The sequence below is a fragment of the Mustela lutreola genome, chromosome 8, assembly GCF_030435805.1.
Source record: "Mustela lutreola isolate mMusLut2 chromosome 8, mMusLut2.pri, whole genome shotgun sequence".
Classification (NCBI taxonomy): domain Eukaryota; kingdom Metazoa; phylum Chordata; class Mammalia; order Carnivora; family Mustelidae; genus Mustela; species Mustela lutreola.
Window position 1 is genome coordinate 85,664,232 of NC_081297.1, and position 20,379 is coordinate 85,684,610.

At 40.3% G+C, this 20,379-nt stretch overlaps 1 protein-coding gene across 1 annotated transcript in view; it reads right to left on the bottom strand.

Moving 5' to 3' along the window:
- Window positions 1–20,379, bottom strand: part of OVCH1 (ovochymase 1) — a 51,814-nt gene that overhangs the window by 13,281 nt on the left and 18,154 nt on the right. The window contains 8 exon segments of the mRNA XM_059187511.1: window positions 5,050–5,201; window positions 8,068–8,263; window positions 8,707–8,779; window positions 15,323–15,494; window positions 16,542–16,618; window positions 18,133–18,259; window positions 19,349–19,450; window positions 20,181–20,303. Of these exon segments, the coding sequence (XP_059043494.1) occupies window positions 5,050–5,201; window positions 8,068–8,263; window positions 8,707–8,779; window positions 15,323–15,494; window positions 16,542–16,618; window positions 18,133–18,259; window positions 19,349–19,450; window positions 20,181–20,303 (1,022 nt within the window).

The window sequence follows — 20,379 nt, forward strand, 5'->3', positions numbered from 1 at the left end:
GAAAGATCTCTACCCTAAAAACTATAAGACTTTGATGAAAGAAATTGATGAAGATGGAAACAAATGAAAAACATAATCCCATGTTCACGGATTGGAAGAATTAATGTTGTGCCCATAATACACAAAGTCACCTACAGATTCAAGGAAGTGCATTTAAAAATTACAATAGCATTTTTCATAGAGAGACCCCCCAAAAAAACAAACCCAAAAATTCACATGGGCCCCCAAAAGACCCTAAATAGCCTAAAAAGCAATCCTGAGAAATAACAAGGTTGGAGGCATCACATTTTCTGATTTCAAAATATGTTACAAATTATAGTAATCAACACGGTATGGTACTGGCAGAAAAATAGACACATAGACAAATGGGCTCCAATCATGAGCCCAGAAAAACCCTCACATATATAGTCAACTAATACTTGAGACAAAGGAGCAAAAAATATTCAACGAAGAAAGGATAATTTCTTCAAAAATGATGTTGGGAAAACTGGACAACCATAAGCAGAGTGGAATTGAACCCTATTTTATACTTGAAATGGATTATAGACTTAAATATAAGGCTACAAACTGTAGAACTCCTAGAAGAAAACACGGGTGGGGGCGGGGGGGAGAAAGCACAGGGAAAAAGCTGCTTGACATAGGTCTTGGTAACAATTTGGGGGGGGGGTGATATGAAACCAAAAACACAAGCAATAAAAGAATGAATCAATTAAGTGGAACTACATGAAACTAAAATTCTTCTACACCTCAGAAGAAACAATCAACAAAATGAGAAGGGAACTTATGGGATGGGAGAAAATATTTGCAAATTGCATATCTGATAAAGGGTTAATATACAAAATACATAAACAACTTATACAAACGGAGAACAAAAATGATACAACTCACACTTGTTAGAATAGGTATCAAAAAGACATAAAAGATGTTGGCAAGGATAAAGGGAAACCTTTTGCACTGCTGGTAGGAATGTAAATTGGTACATCACTATGGAAAATAATATAAATTCCTTAAAAAATTAAAAATTGACTACCATATGACCCACTTCTGGGTATATACCCAAAGGATATAAAAACAGGTTATCAAAGAGGTTATCTACACTCCCATATATATCACAGCTTTATTCACTATAGCTGAGACATAAAAACAATCTATTTTTCTGTCACAGGATGAATGGATAAAAAAATATGGTATATACATATATATGACATATATATAAATATATGACAGCAAAAGACAAATATTGTATGATATTACTTATTCATGGGATCTAAAAAAGTTGAACTCAAAGAGGCAGAGTAGATGGATAGTTACCAGAAGCTGGGGTGGGGAGTGCTGGTGGGGAATGGGGGAGATCTTGGTCAAAGGGTACAAACTTCCAGTTATAACAATTCTGGGATTCTAGTATACAGACAGGTTATTATGGTTAACAATACTATATTAGATATTAGATATTTAAAAGTTGCTAAGAAAGTAGATCTTAAGTGCTCCTACCACAAGAAAGATATGCTAATTATATGAGATGACAGAGGGGTTCATTAACTCCACTATGGTAAGCATTTCAAAATATACAGGGGTATCAAATAGTTACACTGTACAGCTGCAACTGACACAATATTATATGTCAATTACAGCTCAATAAAGCTGTAAACAAAAAAAAAAGCCTTAAAGCATAGAATTTACCTTTTAAAGTAGACTTTATGATTTTTTTAAGATTTTATTTATTTATTTGACGGGAGAGAGATCACAAGCAGGCAGAGAGGCAGGCAGAGAGAGAGGGAAGCAGGCTCCCCTCTGAGCAGAGACCCTGGGATCATGACCTGAGCGAAAGGCAGAGGCTTTAACCCATGGAGCCACCCAGGTGCCCCAGCCTTAATGATTTTTATCAGCCCCTTTTTTTCTTTGACAGAAGTGTACTTTTTGTCTTCTGATAAAATAAACTGAGCTTATGACATATTTGACATGGCTTTTATGTTATATGAAGAATTTTTTGGAAGAAATCCTAAGGTGGGAATAGGGAGATAGATTCCCTTGTCTGTAATGCAGAACAATTAACTTGTTCTCTGGGCCTAATTTTTTTTCTTTATGAAGTAAGGTTCCACTTGAGACCTCTTTCCAGTTTGTAAATGGTCTGATGTGTCAAGTCAGGTTTGTTTTTTCTTTAAATTACTGATTCATTCAGTACCAACACATACTAAATAAAGATTTTTTTTTTCTTGCAGTTACAAACATTCCAAGATCCAGAAAGGGCCTAATTCGTTTACTATTGCCAGGATCTATCCCAGGGCTTACCATATGGTAAATATTCAATAAGCAAATGGTATCTGTTTATTTTTAAAGAATTATGTAGTGCCTACTATGAGCTGGGTATTCTGAGCAAGAGAGAGTATAAACAAATTAGGTGGTGATTGGGGCGCCTGGGTGGCTCAGTGGGTTAAAGCCTCTGCCTTTGGCTCAGGTCATGATCCCAGGACCCTGGATCCGAGGGTCCTGGAATCGAGCCCCGCAGGCTCTCTGCTCAGCAGGGAGCCTGCTTCCTCCTCCCTCTCTCTCTGCCTCCTTTATTTTTAAAGAATTATGTAGTGCTTCCTCCTCCCTCTCTCTCTCTGCCTCTCTCTCCTCTCTGCCTACTTGTGATCTCTGTCAAATAAAATAAATAAAATCTTTAAAAAAAAAAGATTTAAAGAAAAAAACAAATTAGGTGGTGATAATAGCTACAAAAAAATAGAACAAAAAATAGAGAATAAAGGCAGGTAGTTGTGTGTGCTTACACACTTGTGTGGGTGTATGTAGTTTCAACAACACTTGAGCTGATATATGAGAGATGAGAAGGAGCTGGGTTTTCAAAAACCAGGAGGAATAGCATTTTATGCAGAACTGGTACCTGGGCTACCACCCCAAGACAGGCAGGTTGCAGGGACTTGTAAGGTCAGAACGTAATCGGTGTGGCTGAAATATATACGCAAGAGAAGTATGAAACAGATTGGAAAAGTCAGCAGAAACAGGACATAGGCTACTCGGGGAAGACCGAGATCATCCTGTAGGTCAAAGAACTTGACATTTTCAAAGACAATCTCAAATGCGTCCTGAGCAAAGCAGCACAGAATTCTGCACTGCGTCAGAAATGCCACATCTCTGCATTCCAACATTCTACTTCACCTTCCTAAAGGAGAAATTACATTAGCAGGTCCATTACTTCTAAGCACACACAGGAGAGTAAAAATCAACTACCTGATAGAAATACTAGGGTCCACTTTACCAAAGTTTCTGAAGTCACCTTGCTAGTAACTTGGTGTTCTTTAGCTTGCCACATTTCTTAGCCAGAATCTCAGCTCCTCTTTTCCTCCCCTCATATTGGCAGCAGATTCGGTCGTGCTGCAAAGGGACAGTGGATGTAGCTGAAATAAAGGCCCACCAAGATCACACCTCTGTCATGGACTTAATTCCTTCCCTAGTTCTCCTCTGCCCTCTTGGTATACAGTAAAGTGTTCCCTTAATGTCAGATGCTGTCAAACCTGACAGAGACAACAGAGCCATCTGTGATTCCTTTGATTTGAAACAGAGAGAAAAGCCATCCCTCAAAAGGGGAAAAATGACCATGTTAATTCAGAGCACTTTTCTATTTGATATTTATAGTATAGTATTTATGTCCTTTAGCAGATGGTGTGAGTGCCCTTCTGAGAGTCTTCAAGTATTCCAGGCCACGTCCTGGCTGTGTGCCTGAGGGCACTTCCCCTGTCAGTCCCATCTACAAGGGAGACCAGCAGTGTGGAAAGTGCAGAGGGACCACGAGACCCCTCCCCCAGCAGCCCTGGAACCACAAATTTGGGGGAAGCAGTATGTAAATATCCCAGCTCCTTCACTCCTCAGATGGGACAAATGTGTTGAGTGCATTTTGCACTGAAGGATTAAGCTCAGTCCCTTTACTGTGGTAGCTGACTTTGTAGAACTTCCCTATACTACCCTCCTGACTTTTCTACCAGCCATGTCTGCACTTCCTAAGCAGACCATCACACTTGAATCTTTGTCTCAAGGTCAGCTTCTGGGGAATGCAAATTCAAAGGCAGAAAGCAGAGTCTGAATAGTACTTGACAACACAAAAGGGGTTAACTGCCATAAACTGATACTCAGTGTTAAGAGGAGACCTTCCTCTTTCTCTCCTCACATTTTTACATGGAAGGACTTCTTCCTATATTAACACCCAGTTTTCTCCCATTGGTTCTTTTTTCTTGATTAAGGTGAAAAGGATCAAAAAGCAGTACAGACTAGAGATTCATCCTTTCTTTCCTCTGTATTCTAGACTGGTATGAAATGATAAACCCAGAGAAGTGTATTGGCCCTGAAGACCCAACAGTTTCTATCAGTAGGCTGCCTCAAATCCAGACTGCTGAAGGAGGGTTACAGAGCATCAGAAATCCTTTTTGGTTGTATCTCTGAGGTCACATTCCTCGCTTGGCTTCGTGGTTATGAAAGCTGGTGTTTTATGATCCATTTGTCCACATTCTGTCTTCCTCTTAGTGGGCCTGAACTTGCCAATAGCACATTTGTTCAACTGACATGTAGATATGACTATTATACCACTTTTGCCTCTAAATATGTGAAACTAAACTACTATTTTGGGATTTGTTTTCCACTTCATATGACAACCAGTTTTTCAAAGTTTCTCATTTTCTTCATGATCACTTTAATCCATGGTAGAAAATTAAATGGGGACACAAAGGAGATTTATATTGTTTTAAAAGCAATTAGGATACACTGACTTAGACTCCTCCTTTGCTTGTTCCTCTTTTCCCAAAGCCTAGGATCTCTCTGAGGCCTTACGTGCCCGTGGGCTCCTAGTCCCCACCTGCTCTCCTGCCTGTAGGCTGCTCTGGCCTCTCAGCAAGTTTAGAGTGAGGTGCTCACTCTTCCTATTGTGCTACTGGCCTTCCAGGAAGGGCACACTGTCGGGCTGCCAGGTGGCCTGTGCCTCTGAGCATCTCCTCCTGTTCTAAGGAGAATCCCCAGCAGACAAGGACTTTGAATCTTCCTCTGAAAAATCAGTCTTCTCACCTGACAGAAGTCTCTCCCTCCAGAGGCTGCTAAGTCAGTACACGTCATCTTCTCCGTGAGCCCTCCTGGGTGAGAGGCGTGAGCACGTTCCCAGACCTCTCTTTCCAACACAAGCACCTGGATCTGTTGGAAGCTCCTTGCTAGGCTGCTGTCTGCTGAAGGCATGGATTCACAGGCAGCTTTGTAATGAAGTAAACCCCCAATTCTGTGAACAAACATATTTAAGTTCAGACTGGTCTGCACTACTGTAGTTCCCATCCCTCAGGTTCACCGGAGCTGACAGGGACTACTGAACCAAATGTGTCTCATGCAGGATGTCTGTTTTCAGGTGTGGCATCTTTGCCAAGGAATATATTGTCAGGAGAACACCACCAGAAACACTTTTTCCCCACTTACTCTTGATTGAAAGTTTAGTGTTTCACATATTGCCACATAAGAATTCATGAAGGAAAATTCAGCAAGACACGAATTGGTATTGGATAGAATTTATGTGATGATACGTTTTTACACAGTATATTTATACATAAAATATCAGTGTGACAGGTTTATACGATTTCCTAATATAAACCAAAATCACATTCCGTTTTCCTCAACTGTCACTGAGACTAATCTCAACTCCAATTTAAAAGGACTAACGATAAAGGCTGTAAGGCTGACAGTGAACATGAAAACACTCATAACTGACCCTCAGGCAGACCTGTGTTAACATGTATTTATGCACAACTTATTCTATCATTTTGGATTCCTAATTTTAAAAAAATTAAAAAGCTAAGTTTAGTATTAGAAATTACCTTACATTTATATAGTACTTTCACAGGACTCCTGCCCACCAATACAACATTGTGAGGTGGGCTGTTTGCACACGTGATCACACAGAACTCATGGACAAAAAAGCCAGAGTTCTGAAAATTAGATCTCACAGCACTGTAGAACAGAACTAGCCATTAAGCCAAGGTTGGCCTCTAAAGTTTCTGCTCGTTTAATGTCCTCATCTAATACATAAATACACTTAAGGTATTTAAAAACCCTCTTTTCAGGGACCATCCCCACCACTGTTCTTTACTATGTCTGAAAATTGAGAACTCATTTTCTCTCAGATTGGAAGAATGAATTCTTTCACAAGTTTCTAACCACCTCTCGGTTGTCTGATGGTCATGGAAGTGGTGAAGGTTGAAGGTATCAGAGAATGGGTACATCTATTCAAGGGCTTAGAAGCCAGTCAAAAAATATTTCCTGAGTGTTTACTCTATGCCAGGTAAACCTGTAGCTCTGGGGCACGGTGGTGAATTAGGGAACTGCTGCCACAAGGTTTCACCCTAATGCATGAGACCCACCTGGAGAACGATTTTTTTTTTTTTAATTTTAAGGATTTTTAAAATTTACTTATTTCAGAGAGTGTGCAAGCAAGAGCATGTGAGTGGGGGATATGGCAGAGACGGGGAGAGAGAGAGAATCCTTAAGCAGACTCCCCACCGAGCAAGAAGCCCAACATGGGGCTTGATCCCAGGACCCTGAGATCATGATCTGAGCTGAAACCAAGAGCTGGCTGCTTAACCGACTGTGCTATCCAGATGCCCTGGAGAATGATCACACACGCTAATGTCAAGTACATTTCTGGGTAAGGAGATGATAAGACTGGGTCGTGCCGAGAGTGATGGAAGGGCAGTCCTGAAGCAGCAAAGTGACTGGAGGAGGGAGTGCTGTTGGAGCTGTGAGGAGAATGAGGAGGAGGCAGCTGGGAGAAGAGCAAGGGGGTTCCAAGCTTCAGAAAGTAGAACAGGTCTTGTGTTAAAGAGAAAGAAAGAAGACCACAATGCCTAAAGGGGACAAAGGGAGGAAAAGAAGTTGGAGAGGTAAATGGAGGCCAAATCACATAGAGTTTTCCAAGCCAGACTAGCAGTTCAGATTTTATTCTAAATGTTTAAAAAAATTTTTTTCAAAAATTATCAATAGAACCAGGCTGATTTTAAATCCTAGCTTTGATATTTATTAGTTATGGGATCTTGGCAAGGTACTTAACTCTCTGAGCCATAACATCCTCCTTTACAGCCTGGGGAGGATAAAATCTCCTTATATGGTTGTTGTGCAGATTTTAGGAAAATGCAATTTGGCCGCAGGTAGTACAGAAAGTTATGATCGTGTACACTGTGCATGGTCAAAGATGAATTCCCCTCTCCCCAAGCTCACAGATTCCAAATAAAGGATACATAAACAGAAAGAAAATGTAAAAGAAAATTATACAGCAAAAAGAGGCAAAATGCAAATGTGAACCCAATAAGATGGGCTCTAAGAACTCTAGCCTCTAGCCCAGGGTTCGGTAAACCACAGCCAGTGGGCCAATTCTGTGCCAGCCCTGGGCTTATATAGCACAATCTGGGAACTAGTTTGGTTTGTACACTATTTTAATTACAAAAAATTTTTTTATTTGACAGACAGAGACCACAAGCAGAAGAACAGAGGAAGAGGGAGAAGCAGACTCCTCACTGAAAAGAGAGCCTGAAGCAGGATTGATCCCAGGACCCTAGGATCATGACCTGAGCCAAAGGCAGACACTTAAGCGACTGAGCCACCCAGGAGGTGCCCCTGGTATGTACACTTAAAAAAATTTTTTTTTTTTAAATACAAAAGAACATTTTATGACACATGAACAGTATGTGAAATTTAGATTTCACGAACAAACTTCTACTGGAACACAATCCATTCTGTTCCATAAGTATGTCTATGGCTGCTTTGCACTACAATGGCAGAGTTAAAGAGTTGTGACAGAGAACATATGGCTTGCAGAGATGAAAAAATTTGTGATTCGGCCCTTCACAGGTCTAACTTAACTATACTTAGTCACCCTAAAGGAAAAATATAAAATAGCTCATTCTCTGATCACTTAAAACCAAATCGAACATGGGTTCTAGCTTTCAGAAGGAAGAAAGGCTAGAGCAGATATTGCTTTTTATCATCTCCATGCCAAATTTGCAAAATTAACAACTGGCAGTCCTGTGTAGGCAAGAGTAAAACATTTACCTTCACTAAGTCTCCCCCAACCAGTCACAGCACAAGTCTTCGAGGGAAAGAGCGGCTCCATGCTTTGTGGGAGACATACATGCCTCACGATGGAGTTGAACTCCAGAGGACAGCTCAGCTCTCTCAGGGCGACGTCAGAGTTATGATTCCGTCTACCAAAGGCTTCTCACACCAGGATGCGTTTTGCCCTTCTCACCTCTATCAGTGGTGAGTAAGGGAATTACAAGTTCAAGTCAATGAGTCCAACTCCTTCCCCGCATAATAGTCCAAAATAAACCTTAAATCTCCACATTTCCATACATCAGCAGTGAAGGTGACTCTGTACTGAATTTAAAAGGGCAATCTCTGTTTATAATTTGCAGGAGGCCATGAACCACTCTCTGAGGACTGGCCGTTCTGGAGAAACTAGGCCATGTGCACCTGTATACACAGACCTCAATTTGCACTTCCTGACCTTCCTCCCTCAATTCTCTGATTAAACTGTGATCTCAGATTGTAGCTTTAAATGTGGGTATAAATGGTAAGTGTAAAGGAGCACTAGAAGATGAATACTTAATGATATATTTTAGCTAAAGGCCTTCCCCGGCATGTGGTAACACTTAGAATACCAGCAGAATTGTCCTTAGAAATATTTCTCACCTGCTCAACTGGTTCCTTCAGGGTTCTGTCATGGTGTCCAGTGACAATGGTCCAGAAGAGAGGATTATTTTTCCTGGAGAAAGAACCAGGACAAAGGTCTGACATGAAGAGACATTTTTCACCATTTGGTCTAATCCCATGTGGCTCTACTGACAGGCAATGAGTCTAGTTCAGCCAGATGTCCTACCCACTCTTCTGTTTGGTGCCTCTGTGTGGCCTCCTTGCTGGGAAGGTACACACCTCCTGAGCTACCTAAAGAGTTCTAATTCTGTATCCTGCCCCTTTCTTTTGGCCGTAAAATGACTTTGGAGACCCCACCAAATATCACCAAAGGCTAGTTTTAAGTTGAGAAGGAAAAAAGAGAAAGTACAGCTTAATTTAATATCACAGTATAAGAATACATGAAGGGGCACCTGGGTGGCTCAGTGAGTTAAGCCTCTGCCTTCGGCTCGGGTCATGATCCCAGGATCCTGGGATCGAGCCTTGCATCGGACTCTCTGCTCCACGGGCAGCCTGCTTCCCCCCCCCCCCTCTCTGCCTGCTCTTTGCCTACTTGTGATCTCTCTCTGTGTCAAATAAATAAATAAAATCTTAAAAAAAAAAAAAAAGAATGCATGAAAAAAAAGGGAGGGGCACGTGGGTGGCTCAGTCAGTTAAGCATCTGACTTTGGCTCAAGTCATGATCTCAGAGTCCTGGGATCGAGCCCCACATCAGGCTTCCCACTCTGTGGGGAGACTGCTTTTTTTTTTTTTTTTTTTTTTTAAGATTTTATCCTTTTATTTGACAGACAGAGACCAAAAGTAGGCAGAGAGGCAGAGAGAGGGAGGAGCAGGCTCCCCGCCGAGCAGAGACCCCCGATGTGGGGCTCGATCCCAGGACCTTGAAATCATGACCTGAGCCAAAGGCAGAGGCTTTAACTCACTGAGCCACCCAGGCGCCCCTGGGGAGATTGCTTCTCCCTCTTCCCACACCCAACTTATGCCCTCGCTCTCTCTTCCCCTACCTTTTCCCTCTCCGTCTCCCCTTCTCTCAAATAAATAAAATCTTAAAAAAAAATGAAAAAAACCCAACATTCATAATAAGTTAGCTTCTGGCCTATATTTTAAAAGTATCCAAACATTATCTTACAGGAATACATCTCAAATTGTTATCTTTAATCAAACTACCAGAATTAATAGAATGGAGGTTTAAAAAAATATATCAGTTCACAAAACAGGTAAAACTCATCCACATTGTTGCTTTGGGGGAGGGGCAGATGGTTGCAAGAGGCATAAGGGGGCTGCTGGGTGTTGGAAGTATTTCATTCCATGATGTGGGCACTGGTCCCAGGGGTGCTCCCTGTGTGCAAATTTTTCTAACCATAAACCTGAGATGTGCACTTTCAGTATCCTTCAAATGGATGTTTAAAAAAAAACAAACTGAAATCCACATCCCTTAATCTGCCACATTAAGACTTCCAGGTGAAGAAATAGCTGAGGAAAGAGTCCCTTAGTTGTCACAGATATTCTGTCACATCAGCTTTAAGATTCTTCAACTTTTCCAACTTGTTTCCTTTGGAAAAGTCAAGTTACTGCACTTATTTTTTCAGTGTGCTATTCATCAAAGTTTCTTCATACACGTAGGCTTCTTCTCTAGTCATAACCACGCTCATTTCAATTCCTCGGGTGAGGGGGCTGACTTACTCCTGTGTTTCAGTGTGCATTTATGAAGGGAGCGCCTACTCAAGTGAAGTGCTTGGCAAGTACCCTGCAGATGGTAATGACTCCATAATGGCAGCCATTAGTGCTGTTATTATCCGCCACGCACTCTGACAGAAGGATTAAACTTTATTTTCAAAGTCACCCTCTCAATTATTCCTTGGTAGTAAAGGAACTTATTTCTTAAAACCACTCTACTATATATAGAGGATAGTGTGCACAATAAAATGAAATAATAAAAATCATGGTATAGTTGATAATGTAGATTATAATTTCTAGTGATGCTATAGGTGCACAGTTATCAAATATCCTTTAATTTGGTGGAGAGCACAACATAAAAAGCATCATGACAGAACAACATATATGTTATGAGGCAACAAAGCCTGAGTTTTTCCACTAGTGGGAGGATAGCTCCAAGTAGCAAGTGATAAGTTTCTCCATCCTTCCTGGCTCCTTACTCATAACCAAGTTTCATTTCTTATATCCTTAGGGTCTTATCCCCCATCTAACATCAGATGTCCCCTTGGGTCCCATAGGACACTTCTGCTTTGGGAGAAGAAAGGATCACTGCTGAATTACAGGGAAAAAAAAGTAGCTGGAACTGGGGGGAAAAAAAGTAGCTGGAACTGGGGGAAAAAAAAGTTTTTTTTTTCCCAATGTATAACTGCAAACTGTTTTTTCCAATGTATAACTGCAAAATGAATACAAGTGAGTTAAAAATCCCAAATGAGCACAAAGACTAGTGTGGAACAGCAAAAGAAGAACACCAGTTTTCCTTAAGTTTGGGACATTACCTGGAAATGGATTACAAACACAAATCCTCAGGCCCCACATCAGACTTACAGATTCAGAAACCCTCCCGGTGATTCTGGCGCATGTTACAGTTTGAGAACGAATATTAAGAGCAACCAGTGCCAGGCAAGCCATGGGAGGTGATACGATGTTGCTGCCAGTTATCTTGAATGTCCTTGGGGTGCTACCCAACAAGGTCGGCTGGTCTGGCACCCAGTGACCTTCAGCAAAAATGATGTCTACCTCAGCTCCCAGACGGTTACATGTCTCCCTGGCTGGCTTATCCCACCCGGCAAACTTCCATTATCAATGGATTTGGATACGCAGAAGCCACTTTCAATGGAGGATGGAGCCCTCAGTGTCTACCAGGTCGATGAAGAGGCCGGGAGAAACAAAGCCATGAAGGGAAGTAATTCAGAGTTCCCACAAAACCAGGGCACGAGTGGAACATACCGCCTTTGTTACTCTGGCCTATCAAACACTTCTGGTGTTAAGAGCCATACACTGCAAGGAAAAAACATTTCTTTGGTTGATAATGTAGATTAGGCAATATGATAATGTAGTTAGGCAACTATGAAAAGGTGAAAAATGAGTCCCACAGACATTTTTCCATATCACTATCAATAGAAAGCACAATGTCTTGTGCAAAAAGTCATAAAACAATATATGCGGTATGTACAAATACTATAAGCTATATGCCTGTGTGGTTAAATGTTAGTGGAAAATCAGATAATTAAAACATTTTAATATTGATCACCTCTAAAGGGGAGGAATGGATCATGAAATGGAGATAGCTTAGATTTTTCTTGATAACTTTAACAGCCTTTTCCCACAAGTATTACTATTATAAAAATCTTTTTTTCCCCCAAAGATTTTTATTTATTTATTTGACAGAGAGAGCGAGAGCACAAACAGGGGGAACAGCAGAGGGAGAGGGAGAAGCAGGCTCCCCACTGAGCAGGGAACCCCATGCAGAGCTCAATCCCATAACCTGAGATCATAACCTGAGCTGAAGGCAGAGGCTTAACTGACCGAGCCACCGAGGTGCCCCATAAAAATCTTTTTTTTTTTTTTTAAAGAAATCACTGATGAAATTATACAAATACTCCTTTTGTGGTAAACTTAAATGGTTCACAAACATTTCTGGCTGATTGTACTTACCAATCTCAACTGACTCACCCAGTTGAATACCTCCCTTATGAAGAATGGTCTTGCTATGATCTGTATCTTGCTACAAGGGGTCTGGTCCATCACACAAATTTAAGAATAGATTATTCTATTTGACAAGGGAACCTGCCAAAACTTCTGTGTCTCAAGCTTTTATACTAATATTTGTTTTCTCCAATACATTAATTCTTACTAATTAACCACTTACTATTGAGGCTTCTTTTTCATGATACACAAAAATGAATTCTGATAGAATTATTATAAAATGGGCATCTCCAAGGGAGGGAAGGCTAGAGTGAATGATGTGGTATTAGACAGAGTTGGAAACATCCACATGACCTCATGTTTAGCTTAATGTAGATACAGAAAGAAAGCTAGGTTTATAAAATGGATTCGTGTGCATGGCTCTATTTTCTAGCTCTGTCTGCTGAGAGAACCTAGCACCATAACACCCTAGTAGCAACTAGTACACTGGCCACTGAGATCTTAATTTCTCATACCATTCTCCAATAAAATAAACCAGAGCTCGTTTGAGAAATGACTGATTCCAGGACTGAGCAGGGAACATGTAAGATAAACATGGATCATTCTGTAGTGTCACAAACGGACACACACGAAAGACACTGTAAGAGCTGACACTGGTCAAAGCTGGAACCATCTGAGCAAGAGAATGTTAGTATTTTATATAGTATTATGTTGTATTTTAAACTAAATATCCCCAAGTCCATACTGATATAAACAAATTATTTGACAAATAAATAGAGAAGAGACATAGCTCCCATATAGGACAATTTCCAACAAATTATATAAATACTCTCCACTCAGGGAGGTGGAGCTTAATACCCAGAGTCTCAGCTGTCATCTATACTAAGTGACTTGCTTCCAAAGAGTAACTGTGGAAAGAAGGAAAATGTAACTTTATGATGGAGATTGGCAAACTCTGCCTTAGCCACAGTCACCATCAGTGACAAGTCATGATGACAACATGTGACCTTCAAATAATATAATAAGAATGGCATATTACTGCTGTGGTTTTCCTCCTCTAAAACCATAATCCCAGTAAAACCATGAGGAAATACCAGACAAACTCCAATGGAGGGACCTTCTACAAAATAACAGAGGAGTACTCCTCAAAACTGGGAAGATCATACAAAACAAGGCAAGTCTGTGATACTTAGAGCCAAGAGGAGCTTTATGTGACATGCCAACTAAATGTAATATGGTTTCCTGACTGGCAGAGGGAACAGCAACCACAGACACCTGGAGACAGGAGCAAGGGTGGTGTGTTTGAGGAATGGGGCTGGCTACCGTGAGCAAGCATGACAGTGGTTCTTGATCGAGGCCGTATTTTGGAATCAGGGAAGAACCAAGATGCCCTTCAACGGACAAATGGATAAGGAAGATGTGGTCCATATACACTATGGAGTATTATGCCTCCATCAGAAAGGATGAATACCCAACTTTTGTAGCAACATGGACGAGACTGGAAGAGATTGTGCTGAGTGAAATAAGTCAAGCAGAGAGAGTCAATTATCATATGGTTTCACTTATTTATGGAGCATAACAAATAGCATGGAGGACAAGGGGAGATAGAGAGGAGAAGGGAGTTGGGGGAAATTGGAAGGGGAGGTGAACCATGAGAGACTATGGACTCTGAAAAACAATCTGAGGGTTTTGAAGGGGCGGGGGGTGGGAGGTCCGGGTACCAGGTGGTGGGTATTATAGCGGGCACGGATTGCATGGAGCACTGGGTGTGGTGCAAAAATAATAAATACTGTTATGCTGAAAATAAATAAAAAATAAATTTTAAAAAATAATAAATAAAATAAAATAAGGGGCACCTGGGTGGCTCAGTGGATTAAAGCCTCTGCCTTCAGCTCAGGTCATGATCCCAGGATCCTGGGATGGAGACTCGCATCGGGCTCTCTGCTCAGCAGGAAGCCTGCTTCCACCTCTCTCTCTGCCTGCCTCTCTGCCTACTTGTGATCTCTCTCTCTGTTAAATAAATAAATAAATAAATCTTAAAAAATAAAAATAAAAATAAAGTAAAATACCAGCAACCAGAACTCACCAACAGACGACTGACTTAGGTGGCCTGAACTGAAAATGAATTAATTACAGTTGCATGGTCACGTGGCTTATCTATATAACATGAGGATAAGAGCAAGACACAGAAAAAAAAATACAAACTGCAATTCTTTTACATTATGAAAACCAAGAAAAATCGAACAATAGGCTTATTTCAGGGGTTCACAGATGTTAAATTAAAAAAAGGAAAGGTATCATAAATACAAAACTTGGCATAGTGTCTACCTCTTGGCTGGGGCATTGGAGGGTCTTAAGAAGTGCAAGGATTCTTCCCAAACTGAATGGCAGGGACACAAATGAACATTCACTACTCTTTAGACGACATATCATGGTATAGTTCAAAATTTGAAAACACTGAAGCAGTTAACCAGAATTTTGGTCCACTAGTGGTCCCATGACCATGGCAACAGATTATCCTAATGTGCCCTCCACTGTTGTGAGCCATATTTTAAGAAAGACAACACTAAATCAATCCAGGAGAAGTGGCACCACAACTTAAAAGGGCGATCTGAGAAAGGTCTTCAGGTATAGGGAGCACTGTACGTGAAAGAAGAACCGGACTTAGCCCTTGTGTTCTGGAACCCCAGTAAATTTAGAACAACAGATTTCTGTTACAGAGAAGCAGGCTTATGCTCAACAAAAAATCAGAGATTGCTGTCATGGGATGAGCAATTTCAAGGTTTGGTTAACCTTTTCCACACTGACATTGTTTAAATAGAGGCTAGATGGCTATGTAGGAAATCACCAAAAGATTCATGCTTTAAAATTAGTCTGGATAACTTCAGTAGTTAGACAATTATACTTATGTCCAAGCACAGCGTATAAAGACATGTGCTAAATACAGTATTAAAATATCATCAGTTCCACTTACGATTGCACACAGTGGGCTGTGGTCAGAATCCAAGTAGGGTTGAGGATGGGCTTTCCACACTAGTGACTGCCTAGGAACCTCACGTCCACCTGTCATGGCCAGCAGTGGGGGCAGGCTTCGTCCCCCTCTACAATTCTTCTCAAAAGCCACTGGAGACTAAATGGAGGGATGCCTCAGATGCCTACAGCAAAGAAGAGGAAACTAATGACCCATCCAACTGAAATAGTGAAGCACACACAACTCTTCCAATGGCTTGCAAAGCCAACAGAAGTAATTCGGAAATATCAGATGAGCTTTATAAAGATACCAACTCCTAAGACCCCATGTCTGAGGAATTGGATTTTAAATGCTTGCCTAGGTGACTCTGCTAAGCAATTGGGTTTTTAGTTATTGGTCCACAGAATACTAGTTATTCATTTAATAAATATTTTAGTACTTGGTACTGCTAGGCACTGTTCTAGATATTGGTGTTTTAGGTATCAGTGATCTATCAGTGAACAGAACAGACAAAAATCTTGGCCCTCGTGGAACTTATATTCTAGTAAGAAATTTTTGTTAGTTAACAGAGCATGCAAGTTCTTCATTATATGTCTTTGTTCCTTCTCTCTCATGGTATGAAACCATTCACCAAATCTTCAAACGTGCCAAATAAACTAAGATATCCAAATGCCTTTCTCTTGTCTGTAATATCGCTGGACTTAGCTCAAGCACTCTTGTCTCTACAGAGCCTCCTCTGATTTCCCCATAAGACGTTTTCCCCTATTACCATTGCCTGTACCACTTTCTATTACAACCCACAACTATATACAATACATGTATATAGAACAATTGAAAGATCATAATTTTTGACCAGATACTTCAGATTACAAGTTAAAATTTGCCAGAGTGTGCTAAAATGAAACAAAACAAAAACTTCGGTTTTCTCCCATTGCCCCAAATTACATCATCATATTAAATACGAAGCGTAGGAAAATATTTTAAATATTAAGTTTGCACAGGTATGGATGAAGACAAAGGAATGTTCTCTGTATCCTTCTTCTCATCAAGAGCCTATTTCTTCTTCCTGCCATTTATGACTCTGTACGCTAACCCAAACAAGATTCTGGAATTTTTATGGATCTAAAATTCATTCTTCTTCACTGGAGTTATATCAATATAAAATGAGGCTTTCTAAAGAAGAAAGAGTAAACAGATAGTAATCACATGACCATCAACTCACCACACAGAATAGCTTTTGCAGAAGACAGGGGATTGACTCGGGGGTGGGTGGAGGGGTGATGTTGATCCAACGTGGTTTAAAGAGTATAGAGGAAACATTTCTTCAATTGAAAATATTTAAAGTAGTTTTTACCAGTTGACCCTACTTCCTTACCCTGGGGTCAATCATATAACCACTCTAATGTTGATTTCACTAATACTACCGTTCCAATGATAAATGCCAGATCCCATAGATGTGATTTATTGTATATTTCTTAACAATCCTCTTGAATCTGACTCTTAAGCACTTTTTCCTTCCTTGGCTTCATGGAATCACTTTCTTGATCTTCTCAATACATCTATGACCATCTCTTCTCAACTCTAGAATTTTTTTCAAGATCCCATCCTTCAGCGAAAAATATTCCACAAGGTGCTGTTTACAACCCTATTACTATTCATTTGCTTATATATGACTTCCACATTTCCCTCTTCAATCTAAGTCTATTTTTCTGAATTCTAGAGCTAGGACTGCTAGATCTCTGCATCTGGGTCTCCCACAAGATCATAAAAATACACTTGTCTCAAATGGAAACAAGAGATTTCAACAGTGAACATGGTCTCATTATGCTTCTCTGTATCATTTAGTGGCTCTACCATCCACCTTTCCTGTCAAGCTATAGCCCTAAAAATTATGCTGGGGTTTTTCTCCTTTGTATGTTACCTTTGCCACAATATATCTAACCAGGGAACAGATCTCGAATACATTCTTACAGTGACTTCTTCACTAGTCTCCTTGAATATAAATTTATCCCTAATCTCTATCTCTATCTTCCACATTACTACCAATGTTTGGATTCTGGCTCCACCTCTTGGCAGCTATGCATCTTTGAGAAAAGCTACTCAACCTCTTTGAACCTTTTGTCTGTCATCTGTGAAAAGGACAGTGATATATAAGCCTCTTATGCTTATAAGGAGAAATCAAAGTTATAATGCATGAGAGATGTTTAGTAGAAAGCAAGTAATCGATAAATGTTAGGTAGCTATCCTAGCACTCTAGTACCTAAAAGTGAATGCCCTGAATCCCATACAATCTAACTCTTGCCTTTTCTATCACTCCCTCCAAAGTCTGAGTAGTATCCAATAATTTGCAGCTTTTCGTACAACGTTCTCTTCCACGGCAGGGTCTCTGCAGAGGATGTTCCTTTTGTCTAAGTAAAGGCTGCTTTGTTTTCTAGAATGACTAGAAAAACTACTAGTACTTCAAAACCCTGAAACATCCCAAAAAAGGAGCTGGTCAATGTCATTTCTGAATTACATTCTCTCATCTAAATTACCCACTTTCCATATAAGGTTCTTAGAGTCTCTTTTGATCATTTAGTGGATGAGGTAGTTTCTTGGCTTCACCTGAGGTTCTTGTGAAAGCCCAGGTTCCAGGACCCCATCACAATCTACCGAATCTAAAACTTCAGGGGTGGGCACAGGAAACTGCATTTTTATTTTGCCACCAAGGTGATTCAAGTACCCTAATTTCAGGTACACATAACTAAATGATCTTCTGTATAACTATTATCATAGGTAAAAAATCACTACTGTGCAAGCGCTTATACTCACCTGAGAGCAAAAAATTAAATCTAGCCTTGAAGCCCTGGAAGGTATTTTCACCATCACTTTTACAGTGAATCACCAATATGTTATTAGGACTGAATACTGGAGTAAAGTTAAAAATCCCACAAAATTTAGCTGTCAGTTTTAGGGATGTTTGATTTATAATTTTTTAAAAAAAATCAGAGAACAGGTAAAACATTATCCAATTAATTTTTCCCAGCCATTCTGGTTTTCTCTAATTTGGGTTTGTAGGCACACCTTTCCATTTCATGTGGGAATTGCACATTTATTTCAAGATAATTATGTATTGTAATTTTATCTCACCGAAGAACACTCTACAGATAGGGTAAAGACATCTGATTTTTAGTATGCACAGAAACTCCAACTGATTAATGTACACACTGAGAAGAGGTAAGTAAAAATCCAAAACGTGGTATTCCTCTTTCCAAACAGAACATGGCTCCACTTCAGGTGAATAAGCACCACTGGCAATCCACTTCACCCAGAGACCACCCTAAAAGCTCCCATTCTGCTGGATGAGGGGACTCTGTCTCTATGCACCTGGCTTGAAGACGTAAACAAACACTTAGCTAAGGGACAGACAAGAGGTATTAAGAAAATGGCTGTCCATCTGGAAGATCATTTTTTAGATTCAGTAAATCTATAGGTCAGAAATGAAAGTGTACTTGCAGTTTTAGGTCCAAAAATGAACTTTAAAGACTGAAGTAGTAATTATAGCTTCGGTTGCTTCTTTTAGTTACTTTTCTTGGACATAAAAATATCACCAATTGAAGAGATTTACACAGAAAGGAGTTAGAAAATTTACCTTCAATAACTGCCAAAAATGTACCCAGTGTCGCTGTGGGAAAAGTTCACCTTCTAAATATTCTGAAACATTCCTGGACATAAAAATATCACCAATTGAAGAGATTTACACAGAAAGGAGTTAAAAAATTTACCTTCAATAACTGCCAAAAATGTACTCAGTGTCACAGTGGGAAAAGTTCACTTTCCAAATATTCTGAAACATTCTCTGCATTTTGCATGTTCCTATTAAAAATCTCACTGGTGAATCCGTTGTTGGCTCGTGGGTTAAAGCTAAGGTTTTCTGACACATGAGTTTCCAGCATAAGAAATCCTCATTCCCGTTTGACTCTGTGGCACCCAAGGAAGACAGTAAGTGTTGCAAACACTCTCATATTTTTCAGATGGAACATTACCCACATAATTCATGCTCCTCTTCAGGATCACTGTAAGTCACAACCACATCATAAACACAGTTTTGGCTAAATTCAGTGATAAAGTCCTCAAATTCCAATTGTACAAATTGGAAACATAACCAGAGAATTGTTCAAGGAACAGATGCAATAAACTTTAAAAGCTTCCCTCTGCACATGAAAAGATCCTCAGTTACCCCCTCCTATTACACAGATAAAATAAGTCATTGCAGTCTCTTTGGAAAGCAATTTGGCAAGGACTCTGAGGTTAAAACATACAATCCCTTTGACACAGAAAGTCTACCTCCGGGAATTACATACATCCACATGTGCCCCAAAACACTGACACAGGGACATACTAGCATTGTTGGTATGGACAAAGACTAGAAACCTACCAAGTGATAGTAGGGAAACTGGCTTCAGAAATGATGGAGTATCACACAACAGAACTTTATGCAGTTGTTCAGAAGAGCTCTGTGGATTCATCTGGAAAGATCTTTGGGATATTTTTTAAGGAGAAAAAGCACTGTTAAGCAATATAAATACATGCATGTCTGTAAGGGCTCAGCGTCTCTCTCTAGGGATACTCGGGATACTTACCAGTGTTTGCCACCAGGAGGCAGGATGGAGTTAGAGGAGAAGGAGGCATACTTCCGTTGCATTCTCTCTTCAACCGCTGAAACGTTTCAAACAACATATATAGAACCACAGATGTGGCCCATGGAAGTTCCTAGACAGAGTGGCCGTTTGCTAGCCCAGATGAAGCAAGTTCTGCCTAACCAACACAGCTAAGCTCTGGATGAACTGTACAGAGCTTCCTTAGTCGCTTACTGTCATCATGTGTTTCTCTGGAGCATGAATGAAGCAATGACACCTTACACATGTGGGATACAAGTCAGGATAATCGACAGAGTGAACTGTCCTTCCTTCCACCAGTGCAGCCACACTCCCCCTGCCTGGGCCTCTCGGAAGGTCTGGGAACTTCAAAGTGAAGGGCCAGAGGCATTCCCTCTTCCTTACCTTCAACTCAAATAAAAA